This window comes from Pocillopora verrucosa, chromosome 4, assembly GCF_036669915.1.
Source record: "Pocillopora verrucosa isolate sample1 chromosome 4, ASM3666991v2, whole genome shotgun sequence".
NCBI lineage: Eukaryota > Metazoa > Cnidaria > Anthozoa > Scleractinia > Pocilloporidae > Pocillopora > Pocillopora verrucosa.
In genome coordinates, this window is record NC_089315.1 from 28,482,396 (window position 1) to 28,506,119 (window position 23,724).

At 38.9% G+C, this 23,724-nt stretch overlaps 2 protein-coding genes across 3 annotated transcripts; both read left to right on the forward strand.

Annotated features, from left to right (window-relative positions):
* The first annotated feature begins 725 nt into the window (after nucleotides 1-725).
* On the forward strand, nucleotides 726-11,659 carry LOC131785251 (uncharacterized). 2 transcript variants are annotated; one of them, XM_059102103.2, is made up of 16 exons: nucleotides 726-792; nucleotides 1,050-1,160; nucleotides 3,306-5,275; nucleotides 5,634-5,774; nucleotides 6,025-6,270; nucleotides 6,635-7,468; nucleotides 7,770-7,907; nucleotides 8,150-8,356; nucleotides 8,441-8,525; nucleotides 8,605-8,666; nucleotides 8,905-9,039; nucleotides 9,223-9,354; nucleotides 9,468-9,625; nucleotides 10,152-10,317; nucleotides 10,696-10,737; nucleotides 11,095-11,659. In XM_059102103.2, exons 2-16 carry the CDS (start codon nucleotides 1,061-1,063, stop codon nucleotides 11,095-11,097), a joined length of 4,419 nt encoding a protein of 1,472 aa, XP_058958086.2. In that variant the 5' UTR covers nucleotides 726-792; nucleotides 1,050-1,060; the 3' UTR covers nucleotides 11,098-11,659. The 2 variants fall into 2 exon arrangements, with proteins under 2 accessions (XP_058958086.2, XP_066021586.1); XM_066165489.1 differs by lacking the exons at nucleotides 726-792; nucleotides 1,050-1,160 and adding an exon at nucleotides 3,090-3,203.
* An 896-nt stretch (nucleotides 11,660-12,555) lies between these two features.
* On the forward strand, nucleotides 12,556-23,442 carry LOC131785261 (uncharacterized). Its single transcript, XM_059102114.2, has 15 exons — nucleotides 12,556-12,653; nucleotides 12,903-13,019; nucleotides 15,106-17,057; nucleotides 17,518-17,661; nucleotides 18,002-18,250; nucleotides 18,789-19,064; nucleotides 19,206-19,412; nucleotides 19,802-19,886; nucleotides 20,002-20,063; nucleotides 20,162-20,296; nucleotides 20,555-20,686; nucleotides 21,063-21,220; nucleotides 21,565-21,730; nucleotides 22,522-22,563; nucleotides 22,825-23,442. The coding sequence occupies exons 2-15, from the start codon at nucleotides 12,920-12,922 to the stop codon at nucleotides 22,837-22,839; spliced, it is 3,723 nt and encodes a 1,240-aa protein (XP_058958097.2). The 5' UTR covers nucleotides 12,556-12,653; nucleotides 12,903-12,919; the 3' UTR covers nucleotides 22,840-23,442.
* The last annotated feature ends 282 nt before the right edge of the window (nucleotides 23,443-23,724 follow it).

The window sequence follows — 23,724 nt, forward strand, 5'->3', positions numbered from 1 at the left end:
ATCAATTTCCTCATCTCAAGACAATAGTCAACCAAGAATAGTTTCCGCACCTTAAGGAAACCGCTGCTTTTGGTTTGCTCCGCTGAAATGAAGTCGACATGGATTGTTCGTTTTAATCGCGTGCTTATTAATTTCAGTTTTTGTTAACTCGATTTACTTCTAAGGTTGTAGCGACCAACTGTTTCACGGTTGAAATGTGTCAAACTTCCACCCATTCGATCTTTTCCGCACCCGATTCAGCGCTCAAACAGGTCTTGTTTCCTTAGAGTTAAAGATTAAACATCAAAACTTTCATGAACATGATAATAAACTAAATATTGGCAGCGAATTAGCGCACTTCACTTTTTTTTTTATAATGGTAAGATTAAGATAACCTTAATATGTCGATATTTCGCATCTGTCTATCGGCGGTGGCCTTTCGCTCGTTCATTTCAGGACGTTTGGACAGGACATTTTAAGTTGTTTGGGCAGAAACGATTCAGCGAGTCCTTTACAAAAGAGAAATTTGTGACCGCCGTAAATCTCATGCATACCTAAGACTTTCTAGAACCGCCGGTTACTACAGAGCGGGCTTCAAGGCACACGCAAAACTGCCAGTGAAAGAACAATTTGTTTCGGTGCAGAACTCGAAAACGTCAACAGACAATAGACCTAAGTAAACACACTTCTGATTGCACAAGAAAGACGTTAAAAGGTGCATTCACTTAAACCCCTGTGTAGGTAGATCAAAACATACTTACAAAAGAAGCAGAAGTCTTTGGAGGAGAAAGCGTGAAGAATTGCTAAGACAAGGTAAGTATGCGATTGCCGGAAAACGCACTGTTTATGTTGAAATACATGATAGTTGCAAAGTTTTAAAGCGCCGGTTGCCGCAACTAAAGTTACTAATTTACTATTGTTTTCAAATTTGCATTGCTTTCATTTCATATAAATGACACTTTCAAGATTTTTGAAGAAAGAAAACCCAGCATTAACGATGAACTATACTCTTGACTTCAGTTGTTGAGTGGAATTGAGAGCAGATGCTTTTGTTCATGTTTTCTTCGCAGAATATCTGAAGATGCTTTCGAGACCTGGACTACAGAGCTATGCAGTCCAATTGGTCAAAGGAAAAGCCTTTCTTTTTTTGCTGCTCAGTTTTCTTGCAGCAAGAGGGCAGTGTAAGTATCCTCTGTTCTTCCTCGCCTTTTGTTTTTTTGAAGGAATAGAAGGCGATATAAGACGAAGTATGTTTGTGGGATATTGCAGACGGACGACACAAGGGGGAGGCTCGCGCGAGCCTTGCCACTCCCACGGTAAAATCAAACGTAAATAAGCCTTTTCTCACAAAAAAGCGAATGCTGTGACTTAACATAAATGTACAAATCGACATTGAATGGCATTTTAGTGAAAAATAATACAGAAGCTTCATTGAGAACAAACATTTCAATTTGGAACCGTTCGCTCGACTGAAGTTTACGAAGGTTTAATCTTAAGATAGTTGAGTGAAGAAACCTTCTTTAGCTTTTCAACAGTACTGTAACCAAAAAGGTCAGAGTGTTTTTGGTTTTGAAAATGTCCTCACTTGATTGAAAGTATTTTCCTTTTTTAGAAAGTAGACTAAGGTGAGAATTTCGCGCATGAACGATGGGATTAAGCCATCAAACTTGTGAAAACAGGCTGTTCAGTTTACCATTCTTCTAAGAATGAATATCTGTTAACAAGGCTAGAACCCTTTGCTATGGGCTAAGTTTTCATAATTTTACAAGTCCTTTGAATTTAAAATGTTTGCGTCAGTTTCTTTGGACTATATGTACAATTTTCGATCTATGCCTAGAAACAAAACCTTGTGTAGTTTATCAGTCTTCTAGAAACATCTGTAAATAAGACAAATTAAAACCTTTGTGCTCGCTAACTGACATTCTAAAAGTTTGTTGACTATTATGTTGATGTCGGTAACATGAATTGTTTTATTGTTAACGTTAAAATGCAGCGAACTTTCTAGTAATATTTGTCTAGCTTTTTGTTTACTCATTCTACTTTTGCATGATATTTAGAAGCTAATTTTGTCTTATTTGTTCGACATGTTGGTGCATGTGCCACTAGCACACCGTTCTTGATCTTCTTTTGTTTGTTTCTTTTAATTAGTGAGCTATCATGCCAACCATTTTTTTTCGAGAAAAGTCTCTGCAAAAATAGCTTAGATGTAGGGAAAAGGTTTATTTCGCTAAAAGTATGTTGACTATTATGTTGATGTCGGTAACTTGCATTGTTTTATTACTGACGTTAAAAAGCAGCGAACTTTCTAGTAATATTTGTCTAGCTTTTTGTTTGCTCGTTCTACTTTTGCATGATATTTAGAGGCTAATTTTGTCTTGTTTGTTCGACATGATGGTGCATGTGCAACTAGCACACCGTTCTTGATCTTCTTTTGTTTGTTTCTTTTAATTAGTGAGCTATGATATCAACCATTTTTTTTTCTAGAAAAGTCTCAGCAAAAATAGCTTAGATGTAGGGAAAATATTTATTTCCTTAATAGAATAACAGAGATTGTAAGTTTTGAGCTCGGTAAAGAAACAAAGAAAGATGTTTCTAGTCTTGTCACCAGAATTGTGAAAAACATTCCTGGAGCTAACTCTTCCAAAGTGCTTCATTCAAATGGTTCCATAGATACACCTAACCCCATATTTCACTCGAAGACAACGTCAAGTTTTAGAATCTTCAGCTAAGATCAATTTATGTTCCTCAGGAGATCATCATCAAGTGTTCAGAAGTCAGCCCCTATATAGTATTTCAATTAACTTACATGTATGTTGCCTAAATGTAATTTTTAACAGAGAATTGAAGGTCACGTTGGATTGTTTATGTTTTACTTTAAGTCGCTCTCTGATTGGTTCAAAAAACTCGCGCCACCCTCTTAACCAATCAGATTTAAAACCGAAAGCATAAAGGGGTAAGTTTCTAAAGAAACTGTGGTGCTGCGTCGGTGGGAGGGTATAGCAGGTAATTTAGTGTTAACAACTGGGTTGAAAACCTAAATTAGCCACCGTAAAGGGTAAAAAAGCTGATGTTTCGAGCGTTAGCCCTTCGTCGAAGGGACTAAATTACCTGTTAAAACCGAAAGCATTCGCCTCTAATTCCCACGGGTTGTCCTGCGCGTCAAGCAGTTTCCTGTTTATGCTTTTAGACCTCATTGGCTTATGAGGATCTTAATCTTTGTTCTGGTTGGTCGCTGTAATAACTTTTGTTATGGTTTTTAGACTGAAAACTGCCCCATAAATTAATTAACTAACTGACCCATTAGTTTGCTTGTTTGTTTTCAATAGCGGCAGCGGTCTCGAGGACAAGACGTGGTCTTCCCCTGAATACCTCCTTTCAGATTTCCATCCAATTGTCTCAAACACCATGGTCTGAAGATTTCTCCAATAACAAGAGTACCCAGTATATTTCTTTAGCAACGACCTTAGAGACAACCGTTCTTAATGTCATTAAAATGGTCGGGAATGGAACGGTAAAAGTCCTAGAATTCAAACCAGGAAGTGTTATTGCTGTAATCAAAGTAACTGCGTCGAATTCAGATGAAACAGCTATGAAGACTAAACTTGAGTCAGAGATGAAAGACGGACAACTCGGAAGATATTCTGTCGATCCTATTCTTTATTTAGGAAGTGTTTTTGATGTTATTCTAAAAATAAGATCTCCTTGCAGTAATTCTTTACCAGATAAAGGGTTTCTTCAAAAAGATGAACTTGTCCAAACTGTGAGCAGTGAGATGTCTGGTAATGCTGACTTCCTCAATGCTAGCATCTATGGCATCGAGTGCTCTCAAGCAGACAACATCACATTGGTGACAACACGAGTTCAGATAAAGAATTCGTGGGCAACCAATCCATTTAAGGAATTGAGTGGTTTGAAGAGTCAAGTTGACGCTGGCAAGCTTGGTAGCTTTTCTGTAGTCCCTGAATGGAAATCTTACATCCCTGGAGAAAAAGTATTCTATGTACGTGTTACGCTACTGACTGCCTCTACCAATACTACGCAAACCAAACAACAACTCAAGCAGTTTGTAGAAAACGACTTCAAAGATGACAGTAACTTTAGGTATGTCCAGGTTATCATGCCGGATAGCAATCATGCCGTTATGGAGATCGGAATGCGTTCTTCGACGTCACCGATTCTTTACAAAGCACTCTCTCCTATTAGAAGCGATCTTTCTGGAGCAAATCTTGGAGGTGTCAAAGTCAATAAAAAGCAGAACAGAGTCACCATTGACATGAAATCTTTAACGCGAAAAATATTCGAAGTAAGCTTCATCAAGTATGTTCCAAGCTGTGTTTCAGCAGATCTTTCGGATACCAACAGTTCGCATTACAAAGAACTCGGCCAAAAATTTACCCAGTTTATAGAAACCAATATGAAAGCTCATGCGCTCAACAGCAAGTTTTACTTGAGTAATGAGGTGATAAAACTGCAATGTATAAATTCTACATCAGTCAAAGGCTACAGTTACGTGTACATGAAACCCAGCACTGAAGATAAGATAGCAAATTTAAACGGGGCTTTGTACAAGTGTAGCACAGAGCGCGGTATTTACGACAATGGATTGAAAATATCTCTTAGAACTCCAACATCGCCAGAGGCAAAGGGAACGTGGTCTTGGTCCCTAGACGGCGTGTCGTTAACTCGTGGCTCTTGTTTAAGGCCAAAGCCGACCAACCCGACTAATGGACCTGCACCAACTACCGGAAGTACAACCACAGGCAAACCAAGTACTGCCCATACAACAGGTAAACCAAGTACTACCCAAACTGCTGGTAAGCAAACTACAGCCCAAACCACGAGCAAGCCATCAACCACACCTTACTACCCTAGCACTAAGCCTCAAGATTCCACAACCACTAAAGCCTCTGTTAAGTCAGAATCCACAGTCCCATCAACCACCGAAATCACACTTCCCACGTTACCTTCAGAAATAGTGTTATACGCCAAGGTGAAGCTCGAAATGACATGGGAAGAATTCTGCTCAAAGCAGGATTCTTTCAAGGAGATCATTGCGTGGAACGTGCGCGATAAAAACGACTCCAGGATCTCTTCCGACAGAATAATTTATGTCAATATGGAGCGAAACTGTGCGGACCCAAGAAAAAGGGAAACACAAGCCGAGGTGTGGTTGTACGTGTCTGAGCTGGACTCCACACAAATTAACGAGTATCTCACTTTCAAGCTTTACAGCCTTTTTAAAATGTTCTTTGACAACGGAAACACCAAACAGCTGGGATCGGAGTTTGAAGAAAAGGTATTTCTCAAAGTAATTTTGTTATCTTTGAAGACAAAAAAGCTGTGTCCACCAAAGGAGGCAAAGCAGATATCTCAACTCTATATACTCTCTCAACCTCTTCTCTCCTTTCCTTATAGTGGCGGAAGGGGAAGTGGGTCAGTGGATAAATCCCTTTTTTAAAACTCAGATTAAACTTGTCTTTTTTATGGTTTATAAAGAAATGTTGGAAATGTGGCAGATTATTGTTTTGAAACTTGGTTTGTTCTCTACAAGCTGAACGTTGGGGAATCCCCGCTCTTAACGAACTGTCTTAACTTTACCAGCCGAGCTCATTATTATGTTTATCATTATTATTTCTTTTCGTATCATTTTACAGGTTTTGCATGTAGAATTAGGTGGAAGTCATGCCGCTCAATACGAAAAGGATTCAGATTGTAAATGGCCGTTGTGGCTGCTAATCCTTCTAGCCGTGGCTGGAGCCATAGGATTGTTTCTTATGATACTGGCATGTTGTTGTGTAAGTTAAGTTTCATTTATTTACCCATTTATTAGTTAAGTTTTTTTATCCATTTTTTATTTCTTCAATATATTCAATTATATCACTGTTGGTTTTAATCAGATCTTTTCCAAAATATTCAGACTGCTCTTCCAAAATGTGAATATGAATCTTCTTTTTTGTCATCTGATGAAGCGTTTACACTAATTCTCCAACGAATAGTTATGAGGAAAAAAAATTGTATTTTTTGGACGTATTGTTTCCATTGCAGCTATTTTGCTGCGGGGGAAGACGGCGTAGAAGAAGGCGGAAGTATGATTCAGAACAGCCTCAAGCACTTGTGGTTGTCCATGTTGATGGCAATGGATCTGTACGCTATGAACAGAAAAATGGCAAGCACAACAACTCTGAAGTCAGCACTACGAATAAGCAAAGAGGCGATGAAAGAAACCTTAAGGGTGTTAGCGAGAAAGAGGGATATTACAATGATGGGTTCGATTCTGGTGCAAAAAACAAGGTAAATGCTCATGAATAAAAAACTTGCAAAAGGCCGCTGTTATTATTGCTATCAAGCTTCTTCCGCTAGTGAGGGTTTAGATTGGTTCTGATCCTTTGAGATCGTAACAAATTTAACTTATGATAGAAGTAAACTAGCTCAACAATCTAACAAGATTAAGCAGAACTAAACAGCAGTAAACAACAAAGAGATTAAAACATTGTTCCTTAGCAGTAGTAGTAGTACAACAAATACCGTTTTTGATATATTTTCTACTTGTCTTACATCTTTTTTTTTTATCCTAAAAGAAAGAAAAACAAAAACAAGAACAAAGAAATACTTCAAAAAATATTAAATCTTTGTCCTTTCCTCCGGAATAACATAGAATCACGATGGGAATGACAACCGCTCCAATAATGAAGGAGAGGAAGGCAAGTCACCTCAAAACATAACCAAAAGACTCAGTGATGGCTCTGAAAATACTTACCAATCCTTGGACAAGGCTGATGATCTCGGAGATTACACTTACCAAGCGATTGACAAGTCCGGGAGAACAACCACAGGCCAAAGTGATGACGACAAAAACAACAATCCACGCGCAACATTGGCTCCTTCGTCCACTGACGGTATCCAAATCCTAAAAAGTGGTGATAATGGTTCTTCGAATATCAATTCTCGGCAAGCTGGTTTCAACGCATCACATGGGGCTGAAATGATTCATTTCCCTTCCACAGGGAGCGAGAAGGTCACAGCGAAAACCGATGATGGAAAGAGTAGAAGTGATGGCTCCCCAGATCTCAGTTCTCGGCGAGTTGGTAACAACGTAACACGTGTGGCTACAGTGATGGCCACTCCTTCCACCGGAGGTGATAGGGTCACACCGAGAGTGAGCGATGGAATGGGAAAAAGTGATGGTTCTTCAGATCTCATTTCACAGCGATCTGGTAGCTACATGTATGCTGCGCATGTTACTACAGTTACTACAACTTCCACCGGAAGTGATAAGGTCACAGCGAGTGGCAGTGATGGAAAGGGTGAAAGTTATGATTCTTCAGATCTCAATTCTCGGCGAGCTGGTAGCTACATGTACGCAGCGCATGTTACTTCAGTTACTACTTCTTACAGCGGAGCAGATAAAGTCTCAGGAAGCGGTGGTGATGGATCGAACAAAAGTGGTGGTTATTCAGATATCAATTCCTCTCGCGTTGGTTACAAGAAGGTTAGGAAGATAGCTAATGAATGCAACATTGTGCAACATTCACCAAGGCACGGGAATAATCTAGTCAGAGCTAGCAATGCTTAGTTTTCCTTTGAAGTTTCTAAATTTTGTCAGTATTTTTCTTTTGCCTTGAACGTCAAACAAGATTCGTTTCGTATCAGCATTTTTTATAAATGATAATTGATATTTCTTTTACGTCTATTGCCTCGAATTTTTTAGCTACTGCCGATGAAACGAAAGCATTATATAAAGTTAACAAGCCAAAAGAAATCCTCTAAAGAAAACGCTACATTCCTTTTAGGACACGATAAATACCAGTGCTCCCAGATCAGGCGGAGGGAGCAAGGGGACCGGGGCGAGTGCAGATGATAACATGAATAAGACTGCCGATGGTTCAAAGCCAGATGTCATTTCTTCCCGGGCTGGTAAAAGCGGAGAGGTAAGGAAAATTAATTCAGGACGTGTTATGAATTATGGCTCTTGTCATTTGCCAAGACTGATTGGCCAGCTTCCCTTTGCGGGACAGCAAAAGAAAAATCCCTTGGTACTTGAAAGAAGTAACATGGGATTTAAAGTAGAGAACATAACAAACAATACCACCTTAATGAAAACCTGAAAACGTATATTAATTACATTTCAGCTGTCTGATTCAATATCTTCCTTCACGTTATTTTTCTACAGAGTCAAGAGGGTCTTAATAGATCCAAGGAAAGTCCAACTTTGTTTCTTAAAACAGACACCAGTCCAAAAGACGGTGGAAGGAGGGGTTCGCGTGTCCGCTCATCTATCGATGAAGACGTACCGCTGACTCATAAAACGGGAACTGTCGGCATTGTGGCTCTGGCGATCAGGAACAAGAATGAGACAAAGAAGGAGAGAGAATTTAAGGTAAGAAAATGTATGCAGGATATGACCACTAATCGAACTGATAAGGTAACTTATTTCGAGCCTTTGCTATCCCCGACTTTGCAGAACCTGGACAAAGACGTTCCTAAGGAAGACGTGAAGTATCCCCCGGATACTGCCAAAAAAAACAGATCGCCAGAGGTCTTGCCAGGTGGGTTCAGTACTCAGCGCTTTTAACTGTCCTTGCTTTATTATTTATAACTTATCGTTTGGAACGTCTTCTTTTGAAGCACCAAGAACTCGTGTCAAGTTATCAACTTCACCAGACTATATCAACGCTAACTGGATCAGGGTGAGAGATAGTGACATAAAATATCATTCAAATTCCGAGATTTTCAATCGATTGAATATCAACTAATCAATAGTTTGTCGATTATTGTTGCTGGAGCAAGAAAAATGTTTTAAAGGAGTGTAGATTTAAGTGAGACGAGCGAATGTGATTGTATATTAATCTCGAAATATATATTTGGCGAATTGTTATTTTTTTTTGCTTAATATTTACTCCATCGTCTTATTTGCTTTCCTTGAAGGACCATAAAGGACAAGTCTGCTACATTGCTACCCAGCATCCTATGACAGAAACTGTTAGGGATTTTTGGCAAATGGTCTGGGACCAAAGAGTTCAAACGGTTGTTATGGTAAACGACGAAGAAAAAGAGAAAACGGTGAGACTGATTGTCACTGACAATGAATCATGATCAGGCTGTCAATAATTGGATAGTTTCACCAGCAACATTTGATGCCAAATCAAAAACTACAGTCACTCTTTAATAGCACAGAACTGTAATACCGACCCTCTCTGTGTCGGATTGGTGTTAACAAGATTGAGTTTTTCATATCCTCCTTAGGCTGAATTTGTGGATTACCTTCCGAAAGGAGAAGGGATCTCTAAGCAGTTTGGCGGTTTCAACGTTACAGTAAAACAGATAAATGAAAAACCGGATTTTGTCGAGACTGTTTTGAGCATTGCCGATGGCAAGGTAAGAAAAAGCTTTTCTTTTTTTTTTACCCAATGTATTTTTCTTTTTTCCCCGTTGTACAGAGCCCAAAAACTACTAACTGAACGTACTTTTTTTGTTTATCCACGTTATAGAATGTTGCCTCTTCACGCGAGGTTACACACTTGAAATTCACTTCGTGGAAAGAACGCGCTATGCCTAACGTGGCTCTGTTTGTTGGGTTCGTGACTGCCACGCAGGAAGCGAGGAAAAAGTATGGCGACACCAAAGCTCCAACCCTTGTACACTGCAGGTTGGTATTCGCAATGACATGAAATTCAACCATGATAATTACGTAGCTTTTCGCTGTCTGGAAAAGATCTTAGAGACATTAAAAGGAAACTGCATTGAGGATCTGTCGACTTGTGGTAAAAAACAAGATGATTGGAGCGAGGGGTGTCCACGTACCTGACGATTGTAGCCAGAGCGAATATTTCTCACATGCATTTTCTCAAGTTTGAGATGCTTTTAGCGCTTTTCGATTTAGGATCGTAAAAACCGAATACCAAAATAATTTCGGCGACCAGTTACGACACAGAAAATCCTTGCAGGGAGCAATCAGAGCTTATAAGATGAATGCACGTAACCATTCTAAGGCACAAGAACCTGTTTACGACTAGTTACATTACTTTGAATGTGATCCCTTAGTTTCTGGGACCACCAAGCAAAGAGATCGAGGTGAAACACAACCCATGCGATTTTGCATTTCTTTCAGCGCTCATTCAGAAATTGGTCTTGACTAATGGGACTAAACAAAACTATGCTTATCGTTCTTTCAGTGATGGCCTGGGCTTCACTGGTGTGTATATTGCTGTGGATATCGGCGTTAAAAGTCACGAAGAAAGTAAAACATCAGTTGTTGATGTGTTTGAGTTGTCCAAGAACCTCAGACGGGATCGCCATGGCATTGTTTGTACCTTGGAGCACTATAACTTCATTTACCAGGTGAGAAAAAAACTACAACAACGTTTTTTTATCGCTAGTTTTTGAGGAGAGTGAGACTAGAAGCATACCTTAAAGAAAGCTAGGCTACGGTACGAGTTGAGTTCATTCTCTTGAGTTCTCTGCAACGAGGCGTTTTACTCTTGCTCTGCCCCTCTCGGACAGGAGTTTAAATAGTTATAACATTAGCAAATCGACAAATTGAGGAGGATTCTCTTTGTGCTTTGCTTTTGCGCATCGTTAGTCTACAGAATAGTTTAGTGATAAGAGGAAATGAAAAAGTCCTCCTTACGATAATTTGTGCAATAACGATTGTGAGCACTAGTTTTTGAATTACGCAGGGAACTTGTGGTTGAAGCTAATAAATGCATTTCTTTTCAGGCTCTCTACGAGTACACTGTGAACTACGACAAGTCAGCTGAGGTAAGCTGTTTTGCCATAATAGTAACGCGTGCCACTTGACTAAACAGTCAGTTGTAGGACTTATCGAATCTTTTTTAAAGAATTTACACCGTTTCCCCCAAAGGAGAAACATTGTTTTACTAACACTGAGAAATTATGCTTGATATGTTGTCAGGAATTTTACGTCATTTAATAAGTCCATAATGTCGTAATCTAGTGAGAGCGTTTTCAAAAAGGTTTAACAGCCTTTAATGTCAAATTTCTTCGATTTAATTTAATATTCATTTCGGTTCAGGATGAGTACGTTTTCTTGTTTACGTTTCTTTTTCTAATTCTTTACCCTATTAATTTTTTGTTTTTCTTTTTTTCCTTTTATAGTAAGGCTTTGGCTCTGAACTGTTGGGTTGGAAAAGAACTGAAAACTAATAGTTTCATCCTCCAAACTGACGTAACAGTTCAATTTAAAGACACGGCACAAATATATAAGAAAGATACAGTAGCATTCAATTCATAGAGAAACATTTCCGTAAGTTTTTCAAGTTTGATTGACCAATCGCCTCAATTGCACATGAGTCCATTTTGTCTTTAAAACTTCATGAAAAACCATGAAAATGTTTTTAAAATTACGCATGACATGATGACCAGGTAGTGTCTGCACATTATTATTTTTTTTTCTTTTTGATGCATGCAGTATTTTTATCATTTAGTTTTCTCCGCTATTCTGCTATTTGGCATCAGCATGTGTGTAGAGAATGGGTCGTTTCTAAAAATCATCTCGCTGCATTATACAAACCTGCGCGGTTAGACCAGGTTCTCAATAGTAGTTCTTAGAGTCATGCTGATTGAAATCACTATTCTTCGAGGCAGAAAGATTGTAAAGTACTATGCCGTGAAACTGCTCGCTTTGTATATCTGCATGACATAATTAAGACAAGATTTTTGATGCTTGTAAATAGTAAACTTTTTTCATTAAAACTATTTCGATAATGGAGCTTTGAGTAATTGTTTATGCCTTCCTAACCCGATTCCTCCCCTGCTTGTTGTGACGGATTTCTAAGTCGAGTTATGTACGGCCATAATTACAGTTAAAACTTGCCGGCGGAACAAATATTTACAAATGCCGGGCCTCTCGACAGAAACAACATCATTCGATACCTACACGTCGATCTTTCTTGGACATGCCTAGACATAACATGACTTGTAATTGGGTCACAATCTTTAAAGTCATTACGATTTTGCCGAATTATTTCAAAGATCTACTTGCATGCATAAAGTAAGACTTTGCTTTCAAACTTTGCTTGAAGGCAGTCATAAAGCCTTTGTCAGTAAGCCGGTTAGTAAACGGGGAGTAATTATAATAGCAGGGGGCGATAAAGGATGAGGGTTTGTTATGACTACATCTGTGCTGTACGCTTTCCTCTAATTTTTTTTTTTATGCGCTACGAACAGGCTAAAACTAGATATACGAAACAGTATAAAGATCTAATGTAGAGAAAAACTAACTTGACTCCATTGAGTGGAGTGTAAGTGGAGCAAATTGAGAAACCGCCTGTAGGAGGGAACGAAATAAAAAATGTAAACTTTTCACACTCAGTCAGTCTAAGCAGTTTTATTTCTTATCGGATATCTCTCGGTTAGATGTTTAGAAAAACTGGCTAATATTAAATCGTCTCCCGTGCGTTAAAAGGTTTTAACATCCGTAACCTTTTTAGTAGAATATTTTCACACATCAATTATCGCGCCCACAATACCAAGGGTTGCTTTGGTAAACAGAACACAGTAAATTAATTATGCAGGCAATTGTTTTTGTTAAAGCAAAGTAAACTCACTATCTCTGACAAAAAGTGTAGGCACTTCAGCTTTTGCACCCCGTGAGCTTGCAAAGGGAACGGAACTCTTGAAGAAGAAAAGGAATTCTACTTGAAAGTTGCCGCGAGGTAAGATATCTCGGTGCGTCTTATAATCAAAAAAAGAAAAAGATTGGTGTTAAGTTTTGTTGGAGTAAACTTGTGTCGTTTTTAATTAAAATCTTTTGTAATCTTTTCCTTGTCTGAGTTATCTCAGATGAGCAATTTTGTTATTAAAAACTTCAATTCCCTCTGTTTTTCAAATATTTAGTGCCCGAAGGGCTTACATTACTATAACATGAAGCTCTGTCTCAAACAAAACACTTTTTCCTGTTCCAGCTCTCGCGTTCTCCATCATGACGGTGTGGTTTTCGAGGCAACCCAGCTATTCAATTGAAACCACATTAAAGTTGGTGTTTTCTGTTGTCACCGCTGCTACTATGGTTAACGCTCAAAGTAGGTACAAATATATTTAAGGAGGAAAGTTAAAATGATTTGGTAGTTTTAGTTTAAAACTCTTTCGCGACCAAAGATCTACCTCTGTTCTCGTTGCCAGGACAATAACAGTAAATTAACGTAAACTTGAGAAAAAGAAAACAATGGAAAATAAACAACAGGTGAATAGCAGAGACAAGAGAAACTTATTAGCTTTTGTTCAGAACATTTTAAAACTTCACTAACTTCTCAAAAGTCATTTTTATATTTTTGCCGCTCAGACGTCCCGGATAACAGGCCGTTGCATCGTTGTCTTTTTTTTTTTTTTTTTTTTTTTGGTCTGTCATGTCTTTCCCAATGATAAAAGCTGTTTACAGATTTTAGGAGGAGCGGATGTTTATAGACAACTGAACAATGGCCGCATGTTTAGCTAGAGAATGTGGTTTGTATGGTGCAATGCACTGCATAGCTCAAACTATCACGTAAAATGAGTTTGATTTGTTAACTCGGTGTTAAGGAACAGTGCCACTTCTTTACGCTGGAAATGTATCTCTTTTTTTGTTTCTTTTCAGTTGTTTCAACCCTTTATATTGATTTGATCCAGTTGCTTTTTCGCAGCAGTAGCGAATGGTAGTTTCGAGGACTCCCACAACGTTGAGTCTACTGCTTTAAAATCAGAAAACCGACCAATCCTAATGATACTTTTCATCATTACCGTTGTTTTACTCAGAGTAATGCAAGGAACCATAGAGACAGGAAAATTTTCCTTTAATATTGCGATTTCCTCTTTTGCCGGTTCGAGTTTGGCCTTATTTTAACTTCTCCACCACAATAGTTTCAAACTTGACATGTATAACACATACTTCTGTCGCTCACAACGATACCTCAGAGCTCCTCTACCTCCTTTGCTCTAAAAGGAAAAAGTTCAGACTGTGAAAAACTCGAAAGAAATGCGAGACTTGGTGCCTTACGACAAAAACATTCGATAGCCAGTGGAACCAGACGATATTTCAAGACAGCTAAAACTTTTTTGCGACACCAACGTTTGGCTTCTGGCTTGTGCAAAATCGCAAATAGAATTGAAGTATTTAGACCAAGTATTGGATGTCATTTGAAACAATTTTAAATTTCATTTCTTTTCCAAATGCGTTGAGATTTGAAGCTTGTGACTGATAACTTTCAATTGAATATTTGGGTATAAAGGATAACTTGAAGTTTAAAATGACATCGCAGCGTTTCTTCTCGTGCTCTCGAATTCTTCAAACTTTTCTAACAACAACTAAACCAAAGAGCTCTTACAAGACCCACAACAGAAGTATCATTTTGCCTAATTGTAGATAATTCTAGAACCTGAGATTTTTTCAGTTTTAGGTGTTTTTCTTATTTACTGACCATGTTTATATTTGTATAAAATGACGTATTTTGAAGGATGTTTAAATTGCCCTGTGATGTAAATTGTCACGTGTGTTTTGTTATAATTACCTTAACAACACGTACTTTGCTACACTCGTCGTTTCCACCTTGAGTTCTAGTCACTTCAAAAAAAAAAAACAAAACAAAACGAAATCTTGTCATGGAACAAATGTTTAGAGCCACCTTAAATATGTTTAGGATTCAGGAGGTTTAGACGCCCAGAATAATCGAATCTTAAGAATGCCAGGTCTGCAGTTGGATTCAATGGTAAAGTCGCTGCTATGTTAACCTATTGAGGAAGTAATTTTCGTAAACTATTTTCTCCTCATAACATGTTCACCATCAATGAACACTTACAAAATAACTTTAAAGCTGTTCCAGGGTGATCAGGCGGGGGGATAAGCGGAAAAGCGGGTTAAAACGAGTGACGGAAAATGACGGAGAACTAGGAAGACTGAAAGGAAGGACTCTCGTCTCTTTCTCTTCGCCCCAAATTCGTCACTGCTTGTGACGCTTTTGTGTTTAAACGCGCAACTGTTTTTCTCTTTTCACCTCAGACCAGGAGTATGGCATAGGTTGGGTATCATTAGGTATAATTCATGGTGCTCGAAGAAAAGAGGCATAACATAAACTTAGATTTGTTGCTTCACTCCATCTTTAAAAGCTATCTCTATAACGCTAACTCCAACAACAGGTGTCCTGTCATCAAGTGTTAACTCTACTTCGTCCACGGAAACAGCTTCCGCCATAACCCCAACGCTAACAACAAGTGTCATTTCATCAAGTGTTAACTCCACTTCGCCCACGGAAACGGCTGCCTCCATAACCCCAACGCTAACAACAAGTGTCCTGTCGTCAAGTGTTAACTCCACTTCTCCCACGGAAAGTCATAACATCACTTCGTTTCAAGTTATGATTGAATTCGTAGATATCACTTGGAATGATAAATTTCTGAGTAGAACAAGTGACCAATTCAAGACCCTGGATTCTAACGTAACCGAGGCTGTAAAAGATGCACTCAGAGATGAAAATGTGAACTCGACTGTCCATGTTATCGAGTTCAAACCCGGAAGCGTGTTGGGGTTTTTCAACATCACAGCAACGAAACCAGAAACAGAAGTCAAGACGGCACTCAGAATGCAAATGAAGAACGGTGCCATTGGTGATTTTAATGTATCAAAGACGCTGTTTTCTGGAAGTTTGTTTGATGTTGTCATAAAACTTGAGAAGGAATGCAATGTTACTCATGCGTTAAATGTGAAACATGAGGTGGAAAGAGTGGAACGTGAAGTGGAAAATGTGTTACCTGGGGACGAAACGGCGACATTACAGAAAGTCATATGCCCAAAACCTGGTAACGTCACTATAGTAACCTTTCGCCTTCAGGTAGAGGATGCTTCTTCGAATAACCCCGACAAGGAACTTCAAGGCTTAAAAGCGAGCGTTGAGCGTGGCAAACTAGGAAACTTTAACTTTTCGATAATTCCAGAATGGCAAGCTTACATCCCTGGGGAGAAACAGTTTTTGGTTTCTTTTAATCTAACAAAGCCTTCTGAAAATAGGAGCGTGACAATCAAGGACCTAGAAGAGGCTATCAAGGATATTTTCAAACTGAATGACAGTGACTACAGATACGTCACAGTTGATTTGCTGAGTGACAATAAAACGGCAGTTGTTAAAATCGGTATGAAGACAGTCGCCATTGATAAGCCAGGAGCAGTAGTGAACCCTTTGGATCCACTAGAGAACAAAGTCAAGACGGGTAAAATTGGAAACACTACTGTGCTAAATATATCATTTGAAGCCTCTGTGAACCCCAGCACACTAACACATAAAGTATTTCAAGTAGAGTTTCGACTTAACATGTCCGACTGCAATCTGAACATTAATCGTGAGAATGCTTCCAAAGCCGTCAACGATTACATACGCAATAGATTGAAAAAATACAAAAGCTTCCTGAAAGCTGACTTCCTGCGTGATAAACTCAGCTGTCAGAATGGGTCTCGCTATAAAAAACAGCTCTTTATACATGGAGCCTTTTTAGTGTATGTACATCCGTCTGCTCCAGAATTACGTAGCCAGTTTAACCCATACTTACTCGAGTGCGGCAGAAATGCAGAGGGAGCAACCTATGATTGGGGAATACAGGTAACTCCTCTTACACCAACTCCAACCCAAACCAAAATAGGAGAGGGAATTCGAATGGTCTGCCCCAATAAACACAAGACTGAACCTACGTCAGAGCCCACAGCAGCCATCACTGTGACAGAAGGGTCAACATTTCCGACTTCTCCCAGCACAGAGGTACCAGTGTTAGATCCGAGTCTTTATGTCAAAGTGAGACTGGGTATCACTTGGGGAGAGTTTTGCTCCAAACTGGAGCACAGTCTAAAACAAAAAATAGCTTGGAACTTGTTCGACAAGAATGGTACGAAAATATCTCCCGACAGGATTATTTTCATCAACGTCGAGAAAAACTGCGCGGATCCAAGCAAGAAGGACGAGCAAGCAGAAGTGTGGTTCTACGTATCAAAAGTAGACTCCAATAAGCTGCACAAATGTCTTACACTAAAGGCTTACAAAGTACTGAAAATGTTCGTGGATAATGGAAATACTAAGCCTCTTGGACAAGATTTTGAGGGAAAGGTAAAGATTACTTTTCTTTGTTACTCACAAAATGTTTTCCCCTTCTAGTTTCAACGCCCATGTTAGTTTGTTTGTCCATAACATCGTCTGCTTACACCCTTGTCTATGTTGCTGACCATCTTACTGCATGTCTGTCTGTCTGTTCCTTGACTCTAACCCTTGTTTCTCAGTGAACTAGGCAAAAATTTAGCTAATGTAACATAACATACAAATAAAACAAAGCGAAGAAAAAGGCTGAAGAAAACCACAATCTGCGATAAAAGCTCACACTGTATAGAGCTTGAATTTTAGTTGTTTAATAACAATAAGAATATACTCAAAGCGTTAATGGGCAGAATTGGTGTCCAGATATCAAGGAACAGATTGAGAATTTTAAAGGTATGGAGATTTTTTTTTCACTGAAACTGTGACCACCTCTTGATTTCTAGACTGAGGTATTATGTGTTTTACATAATTTTAGGTTATTCACGTAGATCTGGCTGGTGAGGATGCTTCCAAACACAAATCTAAGTACGATTCTGGTGATCTTTCATTACTGGCCATTATCCTTATCGCCGTCGCATGCGCAGTTGGTCTTCTCTTATTGACAATAGCATGCTGTTGTGTGAGTATATCAGCACCATTTTCAGTTTCATGAATGAGGAATATGAACATTTTGATGCGAGGGTAAGATTTATGGAAATATGTGTGCTTTCTGTGTTGCAAAACTTGAAGAAGTAGACAGGAACTCTTGGAAAGGAGACATAATGGAGGATGCTTATTTAAGATAGGAATGAATAAATACAAAATAGGATAGAAGGAGTGGAAATGCAAAATAATAGAATAAAAAGTGGACGAGTCAGTGACAGCCTATCCATCTGTTGAGCAGGATATATCTGCTTGGGAAGATTTTGTTAATCTTAATACTCCAGTAGCAAACTATTCACAACAATTTTATTTCTCAGCTATTCTGTTGTGGTGGAAAAAGGCGAAGAAAACAGAAAGAGGAAGATTCGCACCCAATGCACGTGTTAATTGATGCGAATGGTGTAGATGTACATGGTGATATGGGAAAAAATGATGACGATGACGATGAAAAGAAGAAGCGAAAAGCGAATAAGGAAAAGAAGAAAAAAGACAAAGGAAAAAAGAAAGAAAAAGAGAAATACGGAACTGATGGCGGAAACGAAGGTGCTCATAGCAAAGGAAAGGAGGTATACCATAAATAATCTTTTAAGGTTCTGAATAGGAAGCTTATACCGTCCGCCGGTTTCAATTTATTTAGTTCCAACTTTCTCATTTTTTGTTTTAAAGAGTGTTTATGAATAACTCTTCATCCTACTTATACTTCGTTACTAATGGTTTCTTGATGTGCAGGTGTGAGCACGAGCTAAATAATACAAGCAGATACATTTTTCTCCTGATTCTTGGCCATTCATCTCTGTCGCTTAGTAGTGCTAATTGAGCGACGCTATCTCCGCCTGTAGCAAAATGTGAACGTACGCACGAGTTTAATTCTTTCCAGAGTACGTGGTCCTTGGTAGTTTGATTTAAAGAGTCAGTGCAAGATCGAGTTCTGATCATTCAGACACGTCGCTGGGTGAACTTGCTTCTTTTAGCAGTAGTGATAGGAACTGCCTAAACGGGTTATACAGCGCTGTGCCATTTCAAAGAGAATGACCGAAAAAAGTGCTGATAATTCCTTTTATCAGCTGACTAATTTACTAATAGTCAGAGTTATTTTTACAACAGGGAGAAGGTAAGGAGGCAGGTGGAAAGGAAAATGTCGTATCTTACGAAAACCCAGCTTACCTTACAATTAATAACAATGGGGATGGGAATGAGTGTAATTTAAATAACTCAGCAGCTGGTCCAGCTCCTGTCATTGTCACTAGCCCGGCTCCTGACGTCGATGAAACTTTAGGAGACTACAGTGGCATTAGCCAACCAAAAACCAGCCAGGCTTCTGATACAGCTTCATCTGCTTCCGAGGGCTCCCGTAGAGGATCGGCAAATATTGGGGGAGAGGTACGTTCAAAATATATCTTTAAGTGAGGATAATCATTTATGCCTTTTATCAGCTGTGGGATGAACGAGCCCAATTTTTTCCCTCCGATGCACCTCGCTATTTTTGACATCAGTACAGTAAGTGTGATTTATTTGTACCAGGAACAAGGCAGAGGTTCCAAGAGATCGAGCCCAGCTACTTTACGCCATAGTGATGCTCAATTCAAAGATCCCGGTAGGAGACGTTCTTCTGCTTACTCCACCCTTGACGATGAGGACATACCGCTGACACATAAGACTGGCACCGTTGGGATTGTGGCTTTGGCGATAAGAAACAGGAATGAAAAGAAGAAAGAGGCCGAATTCAAGGTTACAAGTACTCAAAGTTAACCATAAACTACAACTGCTGCTAATACAGTTTAATTCGAATTATTTTTGCTTTAAAATCTGAACTACTGCTGTAACATGCTTCACCAAACCAGTCAGAATTTTCAATCTGCTTTTTCTAAAGAGAGATATCGTATGTTAGTCTATTTGAAAAAAAATTGTTTCGTGGATTCGAAAATTTTAGATTTAGTGTCATTCATTTCTTTAACGCAACCATTGCTTCTCTTTCATAAAATTATAAGACTCTTCATGTATATGTAACGAAAATTTTTATCCAAACCTTGTCATGTATCCTTATTAAGCCGTTTTCATCATCTCCCGATACTTTACATCTATCTAATAACAATATTGCGGACCTATGTCTTTTCAAGAACCTCAGCAAAGACGTACCTGAAGAGGAAGTGAACTACCCTGCTAGTACTCAGAGTAAAAACAGATCACCTGATGTACTGCCAGGTAAGGATTCTCCAGCTTTACCAAGAAAATATAGTAATTTTTTTTTTTGGTTGTTTTTTTTTATCATTTAATAGGATAAGATAAACCAATTGACATTTACTGACTTCTGTTTCAGCTCCTAAGACCAGAGTAAAATTATCTTCAAACCCAGATTACATAAATGCTAACTGGATCAGGGTATTTACAGTTGTTGTATACATTTCTTCACATTTTCGCTTGATCTCACGTACCAATGATAGATCTATGACATAATACTCTTTTGCATTACTGAACAGGATCACAAGGGTCAGCGGTGTTACATCGCTACCCAGCATCCTTTGCACGAGACAGTGGAAGACTTCTGGCGAATGGTTTGGGAGCAGGAGTCTCGCTTGGTTGTCATGGTAAACGAGGAAGAGAAAGAAAAACCGGTACTTTGCTTCTGCTTTTATGTTTTTATTCGTCTCGCGCCTAAGAGTGACTAGCATCTAATTTCTGCTTACGATACCACCCCTAAATTACATATTTAGGCCAGGAGAGTAAAGGAAATGATCACCAACTAAAAAGCTCTTGATTTTTTTAACAAGTTCTCCTTTACAGCACCTTAGGAATGTATAAAGAACAGAACGGAGAATATGCATGCTGATTGAGATTACGGTTCTTTCCTTTGTTATTTCTGCACGCGCTAGGCGGAATTCATGGATTATTTACCAAGGGGAGAAGGAAGTGCAAAGAGCTTTGGTGGTATTGAGGTTACAGTCAAGCAAATCACGAAGAAAGCAGATTATACTGTAACTACTTTGAACATTGCAGACAGCAAGGTGATTATGGTTGTGAATAAAGAGTCTTATGAGGCCTAGAGCCTCTCGCTGGATAAATCATTTGATGTACTTTTTGTACAGAAACATATGCGAAGTACGTTAATCACTTGCGCACTTGTGTTTGATTCTTTGCGATTTTTCAAGTTTTGATTGATGCGCTCGCTGAGATATAGAATGCGTGAAACGCGCTTTTAGCTAGTGGTGTTCTGTGAAGATGGTTTGGTGTGCATCATGTGAATATTACACCTATCTTTATTGGAGACCTAATGAAACGGTTCTTCGAATGGTCAGTGGCCTGACAAAGTCTTGACTTAGAATTTCAAATGAGTTAGATTAAAAAATTTTTGTTGTTATTCTATTTTACTTTCCACTACAGAAACCTTCTTCCTCACGCGAGGTGTCGCACATGAAATTCACCTCATGGAAGGAGCGTGCATTGCCCAACGTGGCTCTGTTTGTTGGGTTCGTGACTGCCACGCGAGAAGCGAGGAAGAAATATGAAAGCAGCAAGGCTCCAACCATTGTACATTGCAGGTCGGTGTTCGCGTGCTTGTTATAAACAGCACACAATAACTTCCTTCTTTATTTTTTTGTATCGTTTCCTACCAAGGTTAAAAGTAACGCAAACCCTTTCATGTTGTACCTCCGATCCTTTGTCCTGATTTTGCTCCTGTGTTTTTTCTGTTCCCGTTGAGTTCAGTGGGAGCGAATGGGCGGAGATAGCTTTCATGAATACAAGGATGCAAGTGGATAACCTGCAATCAATTTGTAGCGACCTGAGGAGACCTCCCTCCCTCCCTATCAAGCGCCCAACCATCTTCTATGGAATATTTATTTTTTTTGTTATTAATGTAACGATTTACAACCGTCTCCCTCAGTGATGGCCTGGGCTTTACTGGTGTGTATATTGCTGTGGATATCGGCGTTAAAAGTCACGAAGAAAGTAAAACATCAGTCGTTGATGTGTTTGAGTTGTCCAAAAACCTCAGACAGGACCGCCATGGTATCGTCTGTACCCTGGAACATTATAACTTTATCTACCAGGTATTATATAATAAACTCAGTTATGCACGCATTCTGATTGGTTCTCACTTATGATCTATTGGAGTACAGACGTATAGATGACGTCATCATTAAAACTTTTTTTCCGTATATTTTAATTCTTTATTATATAAAACAAATAGATTCCAAGTTGCCGTGGGTCTTTTCAGTAATAGATCACAGAGGACGTCAAAATTTGGTAAGAACATCAGTGACACACTCGGCTTTGCCTCGTGTGCCACTCTTTTGTTCTTACCACATTTTGACGTCATCTGTGATCTATTACTGAACAGACGCACGGCAACTTGGAATCTATTTGTTAATGTGAGAACCACTGGCTCGCTTGTGACCTTTTTAGTGATTACTGATGCCTTCTCTCAGAGAATCTCCCTTGGAGGGACAAGGGGGGGGGGGGGGCAAGGCTACAATGAAAAACAAAGAGTCTGAAAGAAGAGTAAATTATATTTATTATGAGGAATATAGAACGAAGGTCTTCAAGGGAACCTTATGCGGTCAAAAATCCCTTCCTTGCTGAATTTCGTCCGGCTATAGGGATCCATCTGTTAAGATCTGCATGTCTTCTGTACACCTACCTATCAGTGATTCAGTCTGTTCGTCTGTCTGTTTGTCTATTGGTCTATCAGTTCACGTGTAGACTGTAGACGTCAGTTCTTTGTCTGTCCGTCTAAATTGATTTGACGAATATTAACTTAAAATGAGAAAGATCCTGAGAAAGAAGTTTCTGTGTTCAAAGTACAACCGTAACCCTTAACCAATTAAAATTTCGTTTCCAGGCGCTGTATGAGTACACAGTCAACTATGATGAGTCAGCAGAGGTAACTACACTGTCTCTTACGAAATGAATAAACATTATGAACAGCTTCAGATGTCTTAGGAAGATGAAATTCTGTGCTTCGAATTTTTTCGTTCAAAAGTGAATTTGACTTAATCTTCCTAAGAACAGATACCTCTGGTCTAGATATAACTTGCGAGACTTCCCACTTGTAGAATAATTAAGTCTTAGATGCCTTGGCCGACTCAGTTTATTAACTTGATAATCTCTTGATTAAACATGTTTAACATTTTATTTCTTTCAGACTCAAAAGCTCTGAGGAACTGAATGAAAAGATTTATTTTTGACATGATACCGAAAAAAACGAGCTCGTAGTCAGACTTATTCCGCCTTTTGACAGCTTTACTGTTCAGTTACAAACGTAGCTATGGAAATCTTGTTATCATTGCATTACTGATTTCTTACTTATTAGGTTAATAATTTCATCATATTTTGTTCTGCATGTTATTTGAGCAATGTTATCGAATACTAGATTATTATAGAGCGGAGGCAAGTAGTCGTTACCATGGTCAAGTCGTCGGCTATTTTTAGTAGTGGAGACGTTCAAATTTGTACTTAAACTTGGACGAAAATCAAGTTGTCATCTTAAAGTTAAGTTCATGGCCAATCTGCCCTTGTTATGATAACTGAATTATAGTTTATCGTGTGCCCGTGACAGAAACTTGTTATGAGTCTGTCACACTCAGAGGAAGTTGGCCGCACAATAGATATTATATTTTTTAATACTTATCTACTTATTTTTCAAGAGCTTATGCAATTTTATAGTTAGGCTTTGCTCCCTTGATCGTAAAAGACTGTGGTCAACTAAATACGGATATTTCCTGTTTTTTTCATACAGCCAATTAAAAGGCTACAAAACATGTTAAAAACTGCCGGTAGCAGTCAGTCTCATCTGCGACATATTTAATATCTCACGACGTTCTGTCCGCTAGAGGAGCATTAATCGTCGAAGGTTCGTGCGAAAGGAGCCCAACCACGAGATTGTTTGTTTGTGTTTTTGTGATAGTTTTTTTAAAATTTTTTTTTTACTTACGCCTCCCCCTTTCCGATGTAATCAAGACAATTTTCGACTTGCCCTCCCCCCTCCACTCTCTCTCACACACACACACCCTACCCTTACATGCTAATACACACCTCTCGTTTT

Excerpts from the sequence above, each read along its gene's own strand:
- LOC131785261 (XM_059102114.2), top strand. The coding sequence starts at position 12,920 with ATGACGGTGTGGTTTTCGAGGCAACCCAGCTATTCAATTGAAACCACA. Across the intron at positions 13,020-15,105 it reads TACTATGGTTAACGCTCAAA|GTGTCCTGTCATCAAGTGTT; the intron begins GTAGGTACAAAT and ends CTCCAACAACAG. Across the intron at positions 17,662-18,001 it reads TGACAATAGCATGCTGTTGT|CTATTCTGTTGTGGTGGAAA; the intron begins GTGAGTATATCA and ends TTTATTTCTCAG.
- LOC131785251 (XM_059102103.2), top strand. The coding sequence starts at position 1,061 with ATGCTTTCGAGACCTGGACTACAGAGCTATGCAGTCCAATTGGTCAAA. Across the intron at positions 8,526-8,604 it reads ATCGCCAGAGGTCTTGCCAG|CACCAAGAACTCGTGTCAAG; the intron begins GTGGGTTCAGTA and ends CTTCTTTTGAAG. Across the intron at positions 10,318-10,695 it reads ACTATAACTTCATTTACCAG|GCTCTCTACGAGTACACTGT; the intron begins GTGAGAAAAAAA and ends ATTTCTTTTCAG.